This window comes from Malus sylvestris, chromosome 1 (genome assembly GCF_916048215.2).
Source record: "Malus sylvestris chromosome 1, drMalSylv7.2, whole genome shotgun sequence".
Lineage (NCBI taxonomy): Eukaryota > Viridiplantae > Streptophyta > Magnoliopsida > Rosales > Rosaceae > Malus > Malus sylvestris.
Genome location: NC_062260.1, coordinates 26,180,361 through 26,195,572, shown reverse-complemented (window position 1 = coordinate 26,195,572; position 15,212 = coordinate 26,180,361). Strand labels below are relative to the sequence as shown.

At 37.9% G+C, this 15,212-nt stretch overlaps 3 protein-coding genes across 3 annotated transcripts; all 3 read right to left on the bottom strand.

The window, feature by feature from the left end:
- Nucleotides 1-901: 901 nt before the first annotated feature.
- Nucleotides 902-3,948, bottom strand: LOC126627401 (uncharacterized). The gene is made up of 3 exons (XM_050296896.1): nucleotides 2,863-3,948; nucleotides 2,634-2,782; nucleotides 902-1,505 (listed from the first exon to the last, which is right to left on the bottom strand). The coding sequence occupies exons 1-3, from the start codon at nucleotides 3,802-3,804 to the stop codon at nucleotides 1,253-1,255; spliced, it is 1,344 nt and encodes a 447-aa protein (XP_050152853.1). The 5' UTR covers nucleotides 3,805-3,948; the 3' UTR covers nucleotides 902-1,252.
- Nucleotides 3,949-4,826: 878 nt separating this feature from the next.
- LOC126627323 (DEAD-box ATP-dependent RNA helicase 7-like) lies at nucleotides 4,827-9,193 on the bottom strand. Its single transcript, XM_050296782.1, has 14 exons — nucleotides 8,549-9,193; nucleotides 8,234-8,368; nucleotides 8,010-8,150; nucleotides 7,799-7,910; nucleotides 7,567-7,637; nucleotides 7,276-7,430; nucleotides 7,054-7,165; nucleotides 6,787-6,888; nucleotides 6,650-6,710; nucleotides 6,378-6,546; nucleotides 6,181-6,277; nucleotides 5,998-6,092; nucleotides 5,585-5,718; nucleotides 4,827-5,441 (listed from the first exon to the last, which is right to left on the bottom strand). The coding sequence occupies exons 1-14, from the start codon at nucleotides 9,026-9,028 to the stop codon at nucleotides 5,245-5,247; spliced, it is 2,061 nt and encodes a 686-aa protein (XP_050152739.1). The 5' UTR covers nucleotides 9,029-9,193; the 3' UTR covers nucleotides 4,827-5,244.
- A 1,314-nt stretch (nucleotides 9,194-10,507) lies between these two features.
- On the bottom strand, nucleotides 10,508-12,448 carry LOC126627490 (embryo-specific protein ATS3B-like). The gene is made up of 3 exons (XM_050297057.1): nucleotides 12,194-12,448; nucleotides 11,993-12,100; nucleotides 10,508-10,974 (listed from the first exon to the last, which is right to left on the bottom strand). The coding sequence occupies exons 1-3, from the start codon at nucleotides 12,395-12,397 to the stop codon at nucleotides 10,651-10,653; spliced, it is 636 nt and encodes a 211-aa protein (XP_050153014.1). The 5' UTR covers nucleotides 12,398-12,448; the 3' UTR covers nucleotides 10,508-10,650.
- Nucleotides 12,449-15,212: the final 2,764 nt, after the last annotated feature.

Here is a 15,212-nt window from a genome sequence, read left to right as displayed (position 1 = left end):
ATATTTTGTGTTTTAAGGAAATGTCAATGAGGAGAAATATTAGGACGGACGATGGAGTATTGACGTTAGTTGGAGAAGAAAATTACTTTTTGGTATAGTAATCTGCACATTCATTTTTATTTTTCAATTTTTATCCTTTATGTTAAATAAATTGAAGAAGATTAATGGTTAAAATGTAACAACAGTATGAGAGATAAAAATGAGTGTGAATAGTAATGTCCTATTTTTGTTGACTTGGTTGAACAGAAGAATTGATTCAAATGACTAGTTAAACTTTCCTGTCATGTCCAAACTCTCTCAAACACGAGGTGTTCATATACAAACACCCCTTTTCTTCCTTACTGTCAACCCCTCTTCTATGTCCAATCCGGCCGTCTTCTCTCCTACGGCCACAACGGTAATTCCTTTTCTTTTCCGGCGACCACCTCCAATCCCTCGCTTCTCCAACAACCACCTCTGATTCTAATTTCTCCAGCAACTGCGACTCTACAGTTAACTTAACAGGAGAAGTGGCAAAAATACGGAAAGAGATTCTCTCCGAATCTCTTCCACCAAAGCCTACCAATCAATTAATCCGGATCCTTGAAACTTGATTTAACAGCTACAAACAGGAGACACCTTTAAAAATTATAATAATTTTAGTTGTTGGATCAAATTTGAAGTGTCCAGATTAATTGATTGGCGAGCTTTGGCGGGAGAGATCCGGAGGGGATCTCTTTCCGCAAAAATACAACCCTGTCCAACGGTTAACTCAAAACACTTTACGCTCTGATAACGACGTTACAAACATAGTGGGTCAGTTGCGAGAAGAACAGGAGACTGACTCCTCGAAAATCTATTGAGCTATCAAATTCAAATGATTCAATGCAATCTTAGATACCAAACGTGGCGCCAACGCACCTACATTCGAATCTTGCTTCTAGGTTTCTATCACAATGAAGAAATACACAGATCAGAATTTGGGCGTGAAATTTATACAACTTTTACAGGAAGCCCCGACTGTTAAATCTTAACCACCATCCAAAGCAGCATGAACAGAGCAAAAACTGTAATCTCAATGAGAACCCCATTATTCACATTTCTTCGGGCATCTTCAGTATAAGTTCTGGGCATATTTTCAGGGCTACCAAAGTATTCGGATCACCTAAACTTAACGGAAAGAATTCTCCAACTGCAAACATGCAGATATAGGAACAGCTTTGGAAAAAACGAAAAAAATGGAACTGTAGTTGCATGGTGATTACCGACTATACTAAAGAAAGCCTTCAACCCCACGTCCTGCTCCTGCATCCCTGTATATAGCGAGTGCTTCTTCCATGATCTTAGCTTGAGCCAGCAATTCAGCTCTCTTTTTCCCGGATGGATGGGTTGAAAGATAATCTCTGAGTGCAGATTCACCACCAGTAACCTTGCTCAACTTCTCGTACACAGTTGGAGCCACTCTGGGATCATATCCAGCAGAAGCAACCAACAGAAGCCCAATGTGATCCGCTTCAATTTCCATCCTGATTAAGTGAGAGAGCATAAGCACACAAACATGGAAAATGAAAGGATTGTGTTCAGCATTTTGTGTGAAAGGATTGTTTTCAGCATTTTGTCAAGCTCTCAGCTGGTTCACAAGCACTATGATGTAATAATCATTAGAAAATAAAACGTAAAACAAAAAACTTCACATCCAAGCTTTAATCCAAAGAATTCTCAATAGATTCGCTAAAACTGATATATTGAGTAATCTAACAAGACCAATCCAACGGTATCACATAGCATTTAACAGATCTTTCAGTAAGGTAGCAATGGAGGTCACTATTATCTTTTCCAAGGAAGCATCAGTGGTCAAAAGCACTAACAGGAAACTTTAAATCATAAAACCTTTTATCTTTTCGGTGAACTGGGGGAGTGGGGGGGGGGGGGGGGGTGTGAAACAGCCCCCAACAAACAAAACATCATAGAAGCTTCTTTTCACATTAAGATAAACAGTTAAAATATTTCCCAAGGCTCTAAAACATTTCAGGGAGATTCCGCAAGTTTAAACATCTTAAAGGGCCAGACCAAATATTTCACTGAACAAACATGACCTATTCCAGCGGAAGAGCCAGGTTTTAGTTGGGGCCATCCTCAAATTACATGCGTATTACAAAGCCTCAAGCTTGTATTACATGTATTTCAGAAATATAAAATTTAATGCTTGTCCTGGTAAAACAACAAATTTGTTCTAACAAACATAAATTGCAAAAAAAATTGCATTTTACTAGAAAGAGAATTTTGATATAGGACGGCTTGACTAGTTCACATAATACCTTGGAGTAGAGAAATTATGAATTAGCAACAATAGAAACTTGTAGAAGGATAATCATACAGGCAATACACAAAAGCAGAAAAACAATTGCCCGTCAAAAACTTGAAAGGGGAAACATGCCCCCCTGGGCGACAGTAGCTCTTCCGCTAACCCATACCATTTGATCAACTTCCTAGTACAGTAATTAAAAACCTTTGCTGAGAAATAAATAACAAGACCCTATTCCTTATTTGCAACCAGAACACGCATGCATCCTCCTTAAGCATCAGAAAAGAGAGCAGTAACAAGAAATGTTCAGAAAAAATCATAACGTTATGACTAAAGAACTGTAAAGTACCTTCGGGAGAAAGGAAGCCTCAAGAAAAGATTGGACATTGTGTTGACAACATCAGGCGTAACAAATTGATAAAGCACCAGTTGCAGAATTGCAAACCACAGGTTCTTTGTAATAGTCTCTGCAGAATGTCGAGCCACAGCATGGCCAACCTAGTTTTTATGTGCAATGAGAAAAATATCAACTTTTTAATCTTATTTTCACACAATGCCAAGCAATGAAATCTTCCTACCTCATGACCAATGATCGTCGCTATCTCGGCATCACTTGTAAAATGCTTGAGCAACCCCGTGAAGACGACAATCTTCCCACCCGGCAAGCAAAATGCATTGACAATGGGCTTATCCACCACCAAAACCTCCCAATTCAAATGATCCAAATGCGAAGTGGCAGCTTTCAAACCTCTCTCCCTACTTGTCTTCCTACTCTTCTCAATCCATCGATCATCAAGAATCTCATCCTCACGGGACCACTTCCCCTCCTCCGGAGGATCCTGCAGTGCCATCAAAGTGTCCTTGCCACCACTCTCATGTGCCAGCTCCACTTTACCGGACGCATAGTCCACGTCAGTCCAGGTCACGTCATGGCTCAACCCTCTCTGCAAAGCCTCTATTATATCCTTGGCAATCAACCGAACCCGCACGCTATCCGGATGTATGGCGGGCAAAATGTCCCCCTTGAAACTCTCTTTCATTTGCTGGAATTGGCTCTCCCCCAACCTCTTCTCCAAGGCTTTCGACAAAATTATAAAATGGGTTCGCTTCGTGTACGGAATCGTCTCCAAATTCCCAAAATACACGGTGATAAAAACCCCAGAACCCACCAGACCCACAATCAAAACGTTCCTGGGACTCTCAAACCACCTCCGCGGGCCTCTCGGCTTGAAGTGGTGAACCCGCTTCCGGTCGACATAGTAATATCTCCTAGTGCAATCAAGAAAGGGGCTTCTGTACTGTGTTGTTCTTGTGATTCTACCAAGCTGCGGAATTGATTTGTGTAAAATTGAAGAATTGGAAGAAAACCCAGAAAACTTAGCTGAGTTGGAGACGGAAGCGGAAGACCCAGTTGAGAAAACGCGAGAGATGGGCTCTCTGGCGGCGGCTTTGGGGGCAATCCTCGCCGTGAAGCCGCGGAAGGCGTCGAGTGCGAGCTTTGCTCTCCTGTACGATCCCATGACGAATTGGGTGTCTCGAAGAAACTAGAAAGATGAATGATTTTTCAGAAAGTTTAGAAATTGGGTTTTTGGAGTGGTGGGTTTTGTGGGTTTAAGTTGTTTGGTCAAAATTCTTCTGTTGCTCTCTGTCACTTTTAAAATGTGTTTGAACTTTGAAGCCTTTAAAAGACGTCTCGTCTCTGAGTTATTTGAGCTCATTCACGATTTAGGAGCGTCTTCAATTGAGATTTTAAGGGTTTTTAATTCTTTTAATGAATTTAGGATATTTTATTAAGATTTTAAGTGATTCTTTGAAATTCTAGATGTATTCAATTAAAATTTTAAGATAGTATATTAAAATCCTTAGAAATCTGGGTGTATTCAATTAAGATTTTAAAAAAATTTATAACATTCCAGGTGTATTCAATTAGAAATTGATTTTAAAGAATTTGAGAAAGTTGAGGAATTAGAGGGAATTTGAGAGATTTCGTAGTGTATTTTAAGTATCCATAAATCTCATATCTTCCCATAAGATTTCAAGGGAATTGAATTAAAATTTTATATGGAATCTCTACAAATCAATTAAACTCCATAAAAATCCATGGATTTATAAATCCATTAAAATCTCTCACATTCTCAATTGAATACACCCCCTAAATGTTTTAGTGTAAAAAATATCTTTTATTCAAAAAAAAAAACTTATAAATTTGTTTGAAAATATTTTTAAAATCAAGGTCGAAACGCTTTTAGTAAAACTAACTTTTGGTTTTGAGAGCATTTTAAGTGCTTAGTTGAAATCCAAATAAATTTTTACTGAGATTTGATTTTAAAAATATTTTCGTTAAAAGTGCTAAAAGTACTTCTAAATGAGTTAATTGTCATGCAAAGGACTTCAAATATGTTCCTTCCGTATGTGAAGTGATTATCACAAACGGATCGAATCTTGGTTCAACTTAGTTTGCTACTCTCAACTCATAAATAAAAGAACAGTTACTAGTTACTACTGAAGACTAAAAGTAAGTTACCACAAATAACATTAGAAGTAAAAAAAAACACTTGTTTTACTTTCTAGTAAATAGAAAAGTTACAAGTTAGAAAGTTCTTACGCACCACGAACTTGGGAAGCAGATGGGAAAAAGGAAGATCCCATCCACTCCTAAGGGCAAAAGAAAACAGAAGGGCAAAACTTACAGGCCTAAAAAACAAGAACAAAATTGAACGATAAAATAGAGAAAAGAGTTGACGGAATATGCTATACGCAGAAAAAATGATCCTATAACGAGCCAATCAAGGCCGTCGATCTACCGAATATTTTCTTCATTGTCAAAAATATACTCCTGCCTCCGCTCAGATCAACTGGCTTTTAGTCCCTCCACCACTTGAAACCATTGTGAATGCAACCATTTGATATTGTTAGTTGCTCGCAACAGCTTACTTGAAAGGAGCCGGTTTACGTGCGCTTCACCATCTGTTGCCGCGACCTCTCCCACCACCACCGGATCGGTTGTTGGAAGACCTATCATTTCGAAAACCTCCACCTCCACCACTACGGCCAAACCTTCCACCACCGCCAAATCTTGAATTCCTTGATTCTTTTTCTTGTAAATCAGGCAGTGATTTCAACACCTCTATGCTCACATTAGCTGCATTTTCCTGACCTGCACCCAACATACAAGTTAACACAACTACAAGAATCGGCTAAGAACTGAAAAATATCAATTTCTGCTTGAATCTTTAATATACTATCATGCTTGATGAGAATGTAATACGTGATCATATCGAAATATGATAAGAATAATACCAGCAAGAAACAAATCCAAATCTTCAGCTGCTACATCAAACACTGCACCATTTCCATCAGCTGTTAGCGCCATACCCTTCACTGACTCAACCTTCTCCTCTGGCAAGAATCTCCTCAAGACCCCAAAAGCAAAACTGAGAAAAGGTTGGTAGAAATTAAGAGTCAAACACGATCAAATCGAAACGCTAACTCTAAGACAAGAACACAAAGTAAACCTATAAAAGATATAATTATGGATATATATCTAAACAGCTGATGGTATCTTGGGATGACAAAAGCACATTGTGACAACTTTAAGACAATCGATATAGTTCCCATCATTAGCTAGTGTTTGTATCCATATGTGGAAATAAAACAAAAGAACATAAGACATAATGGTTTCGAACACAAGGCAACTAGTGATAATTGCTTACGACGGTGAATAAATGGGCTTTCCAGCCTCGAGAAGTATTGTGACATGGTTTTCCATAGAGCTAAGAAGTGACCTCTTCTTTATCTCGGTGTAGCCCTGCACACCATACCATAAACAACTCATAAACTGATAAACAAACATTTACGTGAAGCACATCAAGTAGGGAAGAAATAGCAAATCTTACAGCAGCTTTAGCAAGTGCTTTTGCCAGTAGATCTACTGCAGATAGGCCAGAGGTGTTAAGTAGCTCCTCGGCAACAGATTTGAAAGCAGGAATTACACTGTAATGAAAAACGTATTAATATTTGAACTTTTTTATTGGGTAAACGTGTTAATATTTGAACATGATTGCATCAAAATCTAACCAGCATTACACTGTACCTGTCAGAGATTTTGGTTATCATTTCTGCTGCATCTTGACCAACTGCTTTGGCAATATCAAGTGGCTGAGGAGCAGATATGTGTTCAAATTTCACTCCCGACTCTCTCTCGATTTTTGAAAAATTTGACCTTCTGGGATCATAAAGCATGACTGCAACTCCAGAATTGCCTGAAAATATGGACACATCTCTTAGTACTACCACAAAACACTAAAGACATTTAAGTAATAAAATACAAATGAACAAAAAATGCCACATTTTTTCAAGATTTACCTGCTCTCCCTGTGCGTCCAGATCGATGAATATAGTCTTCTACATCACGTGGGGGTTCACACTGAACCATAAAAAATAAAAGTAAGTATACACATTGACAAACATTAGAAAGCTCCCCAATATGCACACTGACAAACCTGAATAATTAATTGAACATCATTGATATCCAGTCCACGCGCTGCCACATTCGTGGCTACTAATGTCATAAACTTGCCAGACCTGAAACCGGCAAGTGTGACCTGAAAATACATAACCACAAAAAAGGAAAAATAAGTTCTGCCATCTGGGAAAAAAATCTAGCTTTTTTAAAAATGAAATATCAATATGAAAGGAAAGGAGCAAGAAATAACATAGTTCAGTATTATTGTACAAAACAGAAAACAATGCATAATCAAACAACTCACCTCACGTTGGCCCTGCTGTATGTCCCCATGCAAAGCTCGGGCTCCAGGCAGCGCCTCAGCAAGTCCAGAAGCAGCTTCCTTTGTCTCGGTGAAAATGATTGTGCGGCCTCCACTGAACCGGAAACAAACATATCAAGTACATGAAAAATGATTTCCAAACAAACTACACCCAAAAATAAAATTAGAAAGCATACAGTACTTGTTGACTAGAAAACGACCAACCTGCTGTAACAACGTATGATATCAGGAATAAGTTCTGATCTTGCTGAACTGGAGCAAGGAAGAACAATATGCCTAACATTGGTGCTGGCCTTCATTTTTTCATTACCAACAAGATCTACAGTTTTCTTATCTGGTTTGAGAAACCTAGAAGAAATCTGGGAAAAAGAAAAAGAAAATTTCATTATATGTGTCAACAACGGAAGGAAAGATCTAACATTGCAACATTATCCATCTATGTTTAACTGAATTCAGAAGAACATCCAAATTCAAAATCTCAGTTAAGATACTTACGCCTTTCACCCAACTTGGCAAGGTTGCACTGAAGAGAAGCGTTTGAACTTTACTTACATCCTTCACCTTGCCTGAAAACCCAAAGAAGAGACAATCATTGCCATATAAAGTTCTTACCGCCAAAAGAAAAAAGAAACAGCACGCACAACATAACACTTCAAACATGTAACCAGTAACACAAATATGCAAACACGGTACAAAAACAGATGTTGGCATTACCAGAAAGACATACCTAGAATGAGTTCAACATCATCAACAAAGCCCATCCTCAGCATTTCATCAGCTTCATCAAGGATCCTAACCTTCAAGGTACTCAAGTCGATATTGCCCCTCTCTATATGATCCTACATATTTCCAAAAAAATCAATTTAGCATCATACGTATATTGCATAGGAGGACAGAAATGACACAAGAACTCAGCTATCATGGGCAATAGTCAATACCTTTATGCGGCCAGGTGTTCCAATAACAACATCCACCCCTCTCCTTAGCTTACTTTCTTGAGCCCCGTAGGGAGATCCACCATATACACAACACGCTGCTAGCCCCACAGCACCACCATAAGCTTCAAAATCGGCGAAAACCTGATTGAACCAAAAATTGTCAAAGTGGATACTCTAAAATCCAAACCATTGCAAGCATAAGGTCCAGGGTAAATAAAAATTACCTGTTTGGCAAGTTCCCTGGTGGGTAAAAGCACGATAACAGTTGGAGGTCTACCATAACCAGTCTTTCTAAATTCTCTTGCAGGCCCATTTGTCAAAGACTCCAAAACGGGCAACACGAAAGCTAGAGTTTTACCCTGAAATATTGCAAAAACAATAAGCATACGATTCCAAAACTGAACAAAATCACATTAATAAGCTGAATATTCCAATTCAAATCAACAAGCCACAAAACAGTGAGTAAAAATTTGTGCTTGATGGTAAAAATTTGTGATTTATGAGTAAAAAATTGTGCTTCTTGAGTAAATTAAATTTACCTGCCCTGTTCGAGCCCGGCCGACCAAATCCAAACCATCCAAAATGGTATCGAATGTCATGGCCTGAATAGGGAACAAGGATTCGATCCCATTCTCCTTCAATTTGGCCCTCAAGGGCACCGAAATCCGAAACTTAGACACCGCGTTAGGATCCTCTTTAACCATCTCCTCGGTCTTCTCCTCGTCCTCCTCCTCCGGCTCCACCTTCGCCTTCTTTGACTTCTTCTTGCTCTTCTCCTCGCTCTTCGGAGGCTTCACATTCACGGGCTCGCCCATCTCGGAGCTGGTCTCGCTCTTGTCCTCGTCATCCGAAGCCTTCCGCTTTTTGTGCTTAGACTCCTTCTTCGACTTCTTCTCAGTAGCTGGCGAGTCGGCCGCGGCGTCTAGGGTTTCGCTTATCAATTTCTTCATCTTCTTCTCCTTCTTGTCCTTCGGAGTGGTTCCCGCGAGTAGATAATCGGATACTTCTATCGAAGGCATGGTTTTCCAGAGAGAGAAAACGCGTCTGTGTGAGCGAGTTTAGAGAGAGAAAGAGACGGTGGGCGCGGCCGAGAGAGAGAGAGGGGTTCCTGGTTCTCTCCTGCTACAGAAAGTTATGGCAGTGAGCTGCGTTTAGCAGGAGAAACTAGGAAGAGAGGGGAAACAGAATTAGGGTTTTGCGCCTTTTATGGTTTAGCGGTGGATGCTTCTTGGGCCGTTGGATTGAGTGCCGCGACGAAGTTTGTTTTTGAGCCGTTGAAAAGAAATATCTACTGGACCTGGTCAACGACTCCACACCCGCAAATAAAACATGGCACCCGACACTTTTTGGCTTTTAGAAAACAGAGAACGACGTCGTCGATGGCCGATATGTGCTATTTCCTTTTTAATTTTCTTATTCACTAATATTGTTTTTTTTTTTATATCAAACAACAGATTTATATGTTAGATTAGTCACTAATAGTATTTGAATTCATGCTGTCATGTAAGGGCTCAATACATTTTTACTACTGTGATAGGACCATCTTCAACCCTTGGGGACAAAAAATTTTAAGACATAACCCATAAGCTGGTTTTTTTTCCTCCAACCCTTATAGCTTAAAATTTTAGCTCGAGCTTATTAAATAATGATTTTAGCCTAATTTTTTTTTTCGTTAACTTTTTTGAAAATAAAATTTATGTAGATTATCCTAATTTATTTTTATCAATATTTTAATTTAAAAATATTTAAATTCTCATAGGTACTTAAAAATTATACAAATACATAGATATTTATAAAGTTTTAACTCAAATTTGATTTAAATAATTTTCTTAAATTATTTTAAACGTTAGACTTAATTTTGGGCTGTCAAATTTTTTTCTACTATTAGATTTGATCTCATTTGATCATAGTCGTTAGATTATGAGTAAAAAACAAAAAAAAATATTTGAAATATGATAGTTTGGTGGGTCCATAACGATTTAAACTAGGCTTAAATTCTATGAGGAATCTAGCCCAAAGATATATTTTCTCCCGAGACTTATTTTAGCTCAATGGTTGGATATGATTTTACAGCTTATACTTTGAACTTTATAGTTGGAATTTGGAAATGGTCTAAAAGGTCACTTGCTTATTCACTAAAATTATTGATTTGTTGGCTTCTTTTGCATCCTGGCCCATAAATTTGGATTTTGGTTCAATTTATTTCTGTTTAAACTCGTTCAAGCTCGTATGTTAATGCAATAGATTTGTAACTATCATAGTTAAAAACATTTAGTCCAGCACTCGAAGTCCTACACTTGATCTCTATATCAAGTGCCACACAAGCAAAGTGTCTCCTAATCGAATTATGCTGGTTTTGGAATAGTTGTCCTATCCTATCTAGTCCCTCTTAGCAAGGCGTACCAAACGAGCTCTAAGGATCCACTTCAATCCTTCGAGAGACAGAAGTCGCCATAGTGAGTCTCACGTGAAATGGCTCTCACTCAACGAATCAGAGATACACCGAGAACAATAAGGGAATTCATATATTGCCCAATCCACAAGTACAAAGTGTACACTTCTTTTTTTCTTCTAAAATACTGACATACAAATAAAACTAAGCAAAATGTAAGAGGCTATAGACATAAGGGCAAATGCAAGATTACAATATAAGAAAAACAAAGAGCGCAGCTATGGCATACATAGGCCATCTGTGAGCAGATTTCCGGGCGGAAGAGGAGGCGGTGTTGCACCAGTTAAAGCCGTACCAAAGATCACTGGGAATGAAGGTGTTGTAGCTAAATGTAACAGCCCTGGAATTGTGACCATAGATTTTCACATTCTCAGGCTTCCAACCATCCAGTCCGGTTCTGTAGACATACAAATAGCAGATTTGGTATGCACAGGGGCCGTAAATCTCAAATGTGTCTGTAGAACACCGTTCAAATGTTCTTGAAGATGGATCATCCAGTCGCGGTGCATAAATCTGAACAAGAAAAATGATCCTGATAATTTGTATATGCAACCAAAATCTAACATGCTAATTCACATTCGTTCGCATTAAGTTGGTTCTGTAAGTTTTAGATGTATATGCAACCAAATCGAGACGCTAATGCACTGGTTTCACATTTAACACATCAAATTCATTCTAATCAGTTTAGATGCGCATGCAACCATATATAAATTCCTAATACATTGGTTTTGCTCAACATACTAAACCCAAACTTCAAAAAGGTGCACTTTGCTAATGGCCAATTTGAGACTGTTATGCGCAAATGTCTTGAAAGGCAGGCAATTGAACGCCTTGCGGCAAGGTGTCACCGAAACGCCCTAGGCACAGCCATCAAAGGCGAAAATTCAGAAAGGCGTACGCCTAGAGTTACGCCTTGCAAAGCCCTAACTGCCTTTGCCTCTGAAAACATTGCTCTGCGCTATTGCTAGAAGTGTTATTATTCCAAACATGCCAAAACTCCTAAATATATACGTACATGTGTTTCTACACAAAGCGCTTCTACGAAGAAAACAGGCCCTAAGACAACAAAATACAATTCCTGTTGAGTAGGATTTTGAAAACACTTTTTTTTTTTTGCTTGTTTCTTGCTCCACTTAATCATAACCGAGCGCAATGGTGTTATCGGATTCATATAGCCGACCCCATTTAGTGGGAAAAGGTTTTGTTGTTGTTTCTTGCTCCACTTAACACAAAAAAGATTAAGCTTAATCCCTTCACTGAGGTTAAAACAATAAAAATTGAAACCCAAATTCCTTCCATCTTCTAGAAAAATAGAATTACCAATAACTAGGCTTTCAATTTCGACAAACGGATCGGTCTTAAATTCGAAGATAAAACCAAATTTTCTTTTTCAATTTCAATTTTTCTTCTTAATTCTTTGACAACCCAAGTTGGACGATCAATTTCTAAACACGATCATATTACATGATTAAGATTTCAACACTGTTTTCTGATAAATTAACATGAAAACTGAGTAGGTAGAAGAACAAACCTGGTTGCCATAAGCATCCCCAAAGGAGAGACTGATCTGATCCCTCGTGTACCTCGTCGAGGAGCAGCTCGTGGTTATCACCGCCGTGTACGAACAACTCCCCGCATTCTTTAGCACCAAAACAATCAAAATTATCAACCAAAAAAATCACAAAAAATCAAATTAAATCAAAGAAAATTTAAGCTTTGCAAATTGCTGTACCTGGACGTTGCTGACGTTGAAGCCCTTGACGGCAGCTTCGGGATGTATGATGCTTAGCTTGGCCTCCGAGAGCGTGAAGACGATGGAAGCTTGGAGGAGAAGAAGAAAAGAGAACGCTCTGAACATGTTTGATGATTTGCTGCAGATAGAATGTGACGGCGACGGCGACGACTTGCGGGATGCGGAGGAGTCAAAGAAAAGCATGCGTCAGGGAGTGGAAGATGATATTTTTGTGGACACCGAGTGTTACGGCGGTTTATACTTAATACAGTAAATCATTTATGTCCGTCAAGACAAGTAAGGGCAAATCCGTCTTTAGAAAATATTTGCTATATTTTTTGAGTTTTTATAAATCGGAAAATCCTTTTTGTTCTAGAGACAAAAATACACCGACAAATACGTGGATATAATTGTAAGGTGTGGCGGGTGGAATACAAATTCTTTTAACAAAGGGATTTGGGGTGGTTTTGTCGTGGCAGTTCAAATTTATAGGATTCAAAAGACTTGCTAAAGTATTTTAGTCATTCTTTACCTATTATCATGTGATTTGCATCTAAAATAAAATCAAAACATGTTGTGTAAGATACGTGTTTGGAGTTCATCTTCAATCACATAGGCGACTTGTGATGGTTGGTGGATTACAAAAGTTAGGCACCAACAATTAGTGCTGGACATAAACACTCTTTTAACCAATTGCACCAACAATTAACAGTACGTCGTTTATCAACACATACAAAATTAAAAAAGAGTGACGCCTTGATTCCTCTCCCTTTTTTCTCTCATATTATCGACCGCTCCATTTCATGACTTCCCGATTTCCACCATCCAAGTAAACGGGAAAGAAGAAAGTTCGAGGCAACTTCGATCTATTTGTTGTTTGGTGTACAAACAACTCTCCTTTCCCTTTCTACAAGTTCCATGTGAGTCGACTCACAACAATATTAAAACAATTGAGTTTTAACGAAACACTCTTAGTATGTTTATTTTTAAAGAAAAGTTACATTTTTACATTTTCCTGATATTATTTACTACACATTTATTTGTCTTTTTTCATTAAAACTAAAGTTTTTTTGAACATTTGTTAGTTTTCCTTAAAAACAACTATGTTGTTGCATGTGAAGTGCAAATGGGCCAAGAAACTAACCCAACCAAGCTATCAGCCCAAATATTGTTTGGGCCAGTTATCAGCCCAGTTGTTTTCCAATATCATAAATATTGGTCCACGCGTCCATGTCATACTGAAAGAGTTTGAGTCCACTATGTGATTAAAAGCATTTCCGATCGATGCAAATTGTTTGTCTCCTGTTTGGGTGTCAATCTCATCCATTCTTATTTTGTGTGGTCACGGTTAAATCACATTAACATTTTATATTAATTTTTTTATAGAGATAATAAGATAAAAGGCAATAAGACTATAAAATGTTAACGTGGCTTAACCATAACCGCACAAATAGGAAGGGATGGGAAGTGCACCTAAATAGAAGGGCAGACAATCTACCTCCACAAAAAATGAACAAAAGGTTTGGGTAGGCACAATGTAGAAGAGAACCAGTCTATACAACTTCGACACGCATTGACTCCCATTATTTGTGAATCGTGAGAGTGCCTACTTTACGAATATCTAGTTGTGATGGTATGTCAAATTATCATGTATTGACGTACGTTTAGATGCTTATATTCATTTAAATAAATTAGGTTCAGGGTTTTCTTAGCTTCTTCTCGTCAATGGACTCTTGACGTAAATGAAAGAGTGTGATTAGTTCGATAAATTCCTACCTTTCTATCTCTAAGATGTTTGGATTTTTCAAAACTTCATGGATATGCAAAAGAAAAATACTATCCACACTCAGACCAAAGCATAACTTTTACTTGTTTTTTCACACGACAATGCACAATTATCTCCTTTAAATGGGATTATTCTCCTTGAAAGACTTCAAGTGGATATTGGGTTGCTTTATCAACATAAAGGCATCACCACCAAACTCTTTCCTACCAATAATGTGAGAATTGTTAATGTGCCGATAACACAATCATGTATACCAATTGTCATAATATAAATGGTTGGAAGTTTTTTTAGCATCCAACACTTATATGATGACACTTTGTGTACATGGTCATGTGGCCCGACATTGAAAAATCTCTACAATAATGCACCTTACTTGTCAATGTAGAATGTGAAACTATTAAGCACCATTCATATGCTCATTTAGCAATTCATTATCTTCTATAGTGGTACATGAACCATTTTTTTGGATACATATAAAACCTACTTGACCACTTTATGTCCCATTCTTTGTTTGTTGGTCCACACTTATATACTTTATCACACACTTTGCATCATCTCCAAAGTTTAAAGTGCCCACCTAATTCAATTTATGGAAAATGACATTTGCAACTTGAAAATTTAAAGGAAGATGTAAAATACACAAATCTCCCCAACTCGCACTTTTGTATTGCAAAAAATTAATTTATACTCCCTCAGTCACATCAAAAATTAAAATAACAACTAGGTAAGTAAAATCTACGTCAACAAATCAAAATACATACGCGAGCATTACTAAACACTATTTCAAAATAGTTATTAGACCTTTTTAAGTAAACATGGCATTTTGGACCCGACCTGTTAACCTGACCCTAACCCGACCTGTTAATATTAGTATTTGGGTGGATACTTAACGGGTCGGGTCACTAACGGATGAACCTGTTAAATAACGAGTCATTTTGGGTCAACCTGTTAGATCTGTTAGCACCCGTTAGTTGAGGATGTTTTAGTAATTTCAGTAAAGTCTTAACAATAAAAAATAAAATCTATGCAAAAAAAAAATAATAATAATTGTTAACAGGTGAAACGGGTGATCCGTTAGTTTAACATGTCGGGTTCGAGTGCCTCATTAAACTACTGGGTCGGGTTCGGATAACCAGTTAACTTAATGGATCAGATTCATTCCAACCCAAACCCAATAAACCCGACTTGGTTACAGATCTACTTTTAAGTGCAATGCATGATAAAATTTTAAAT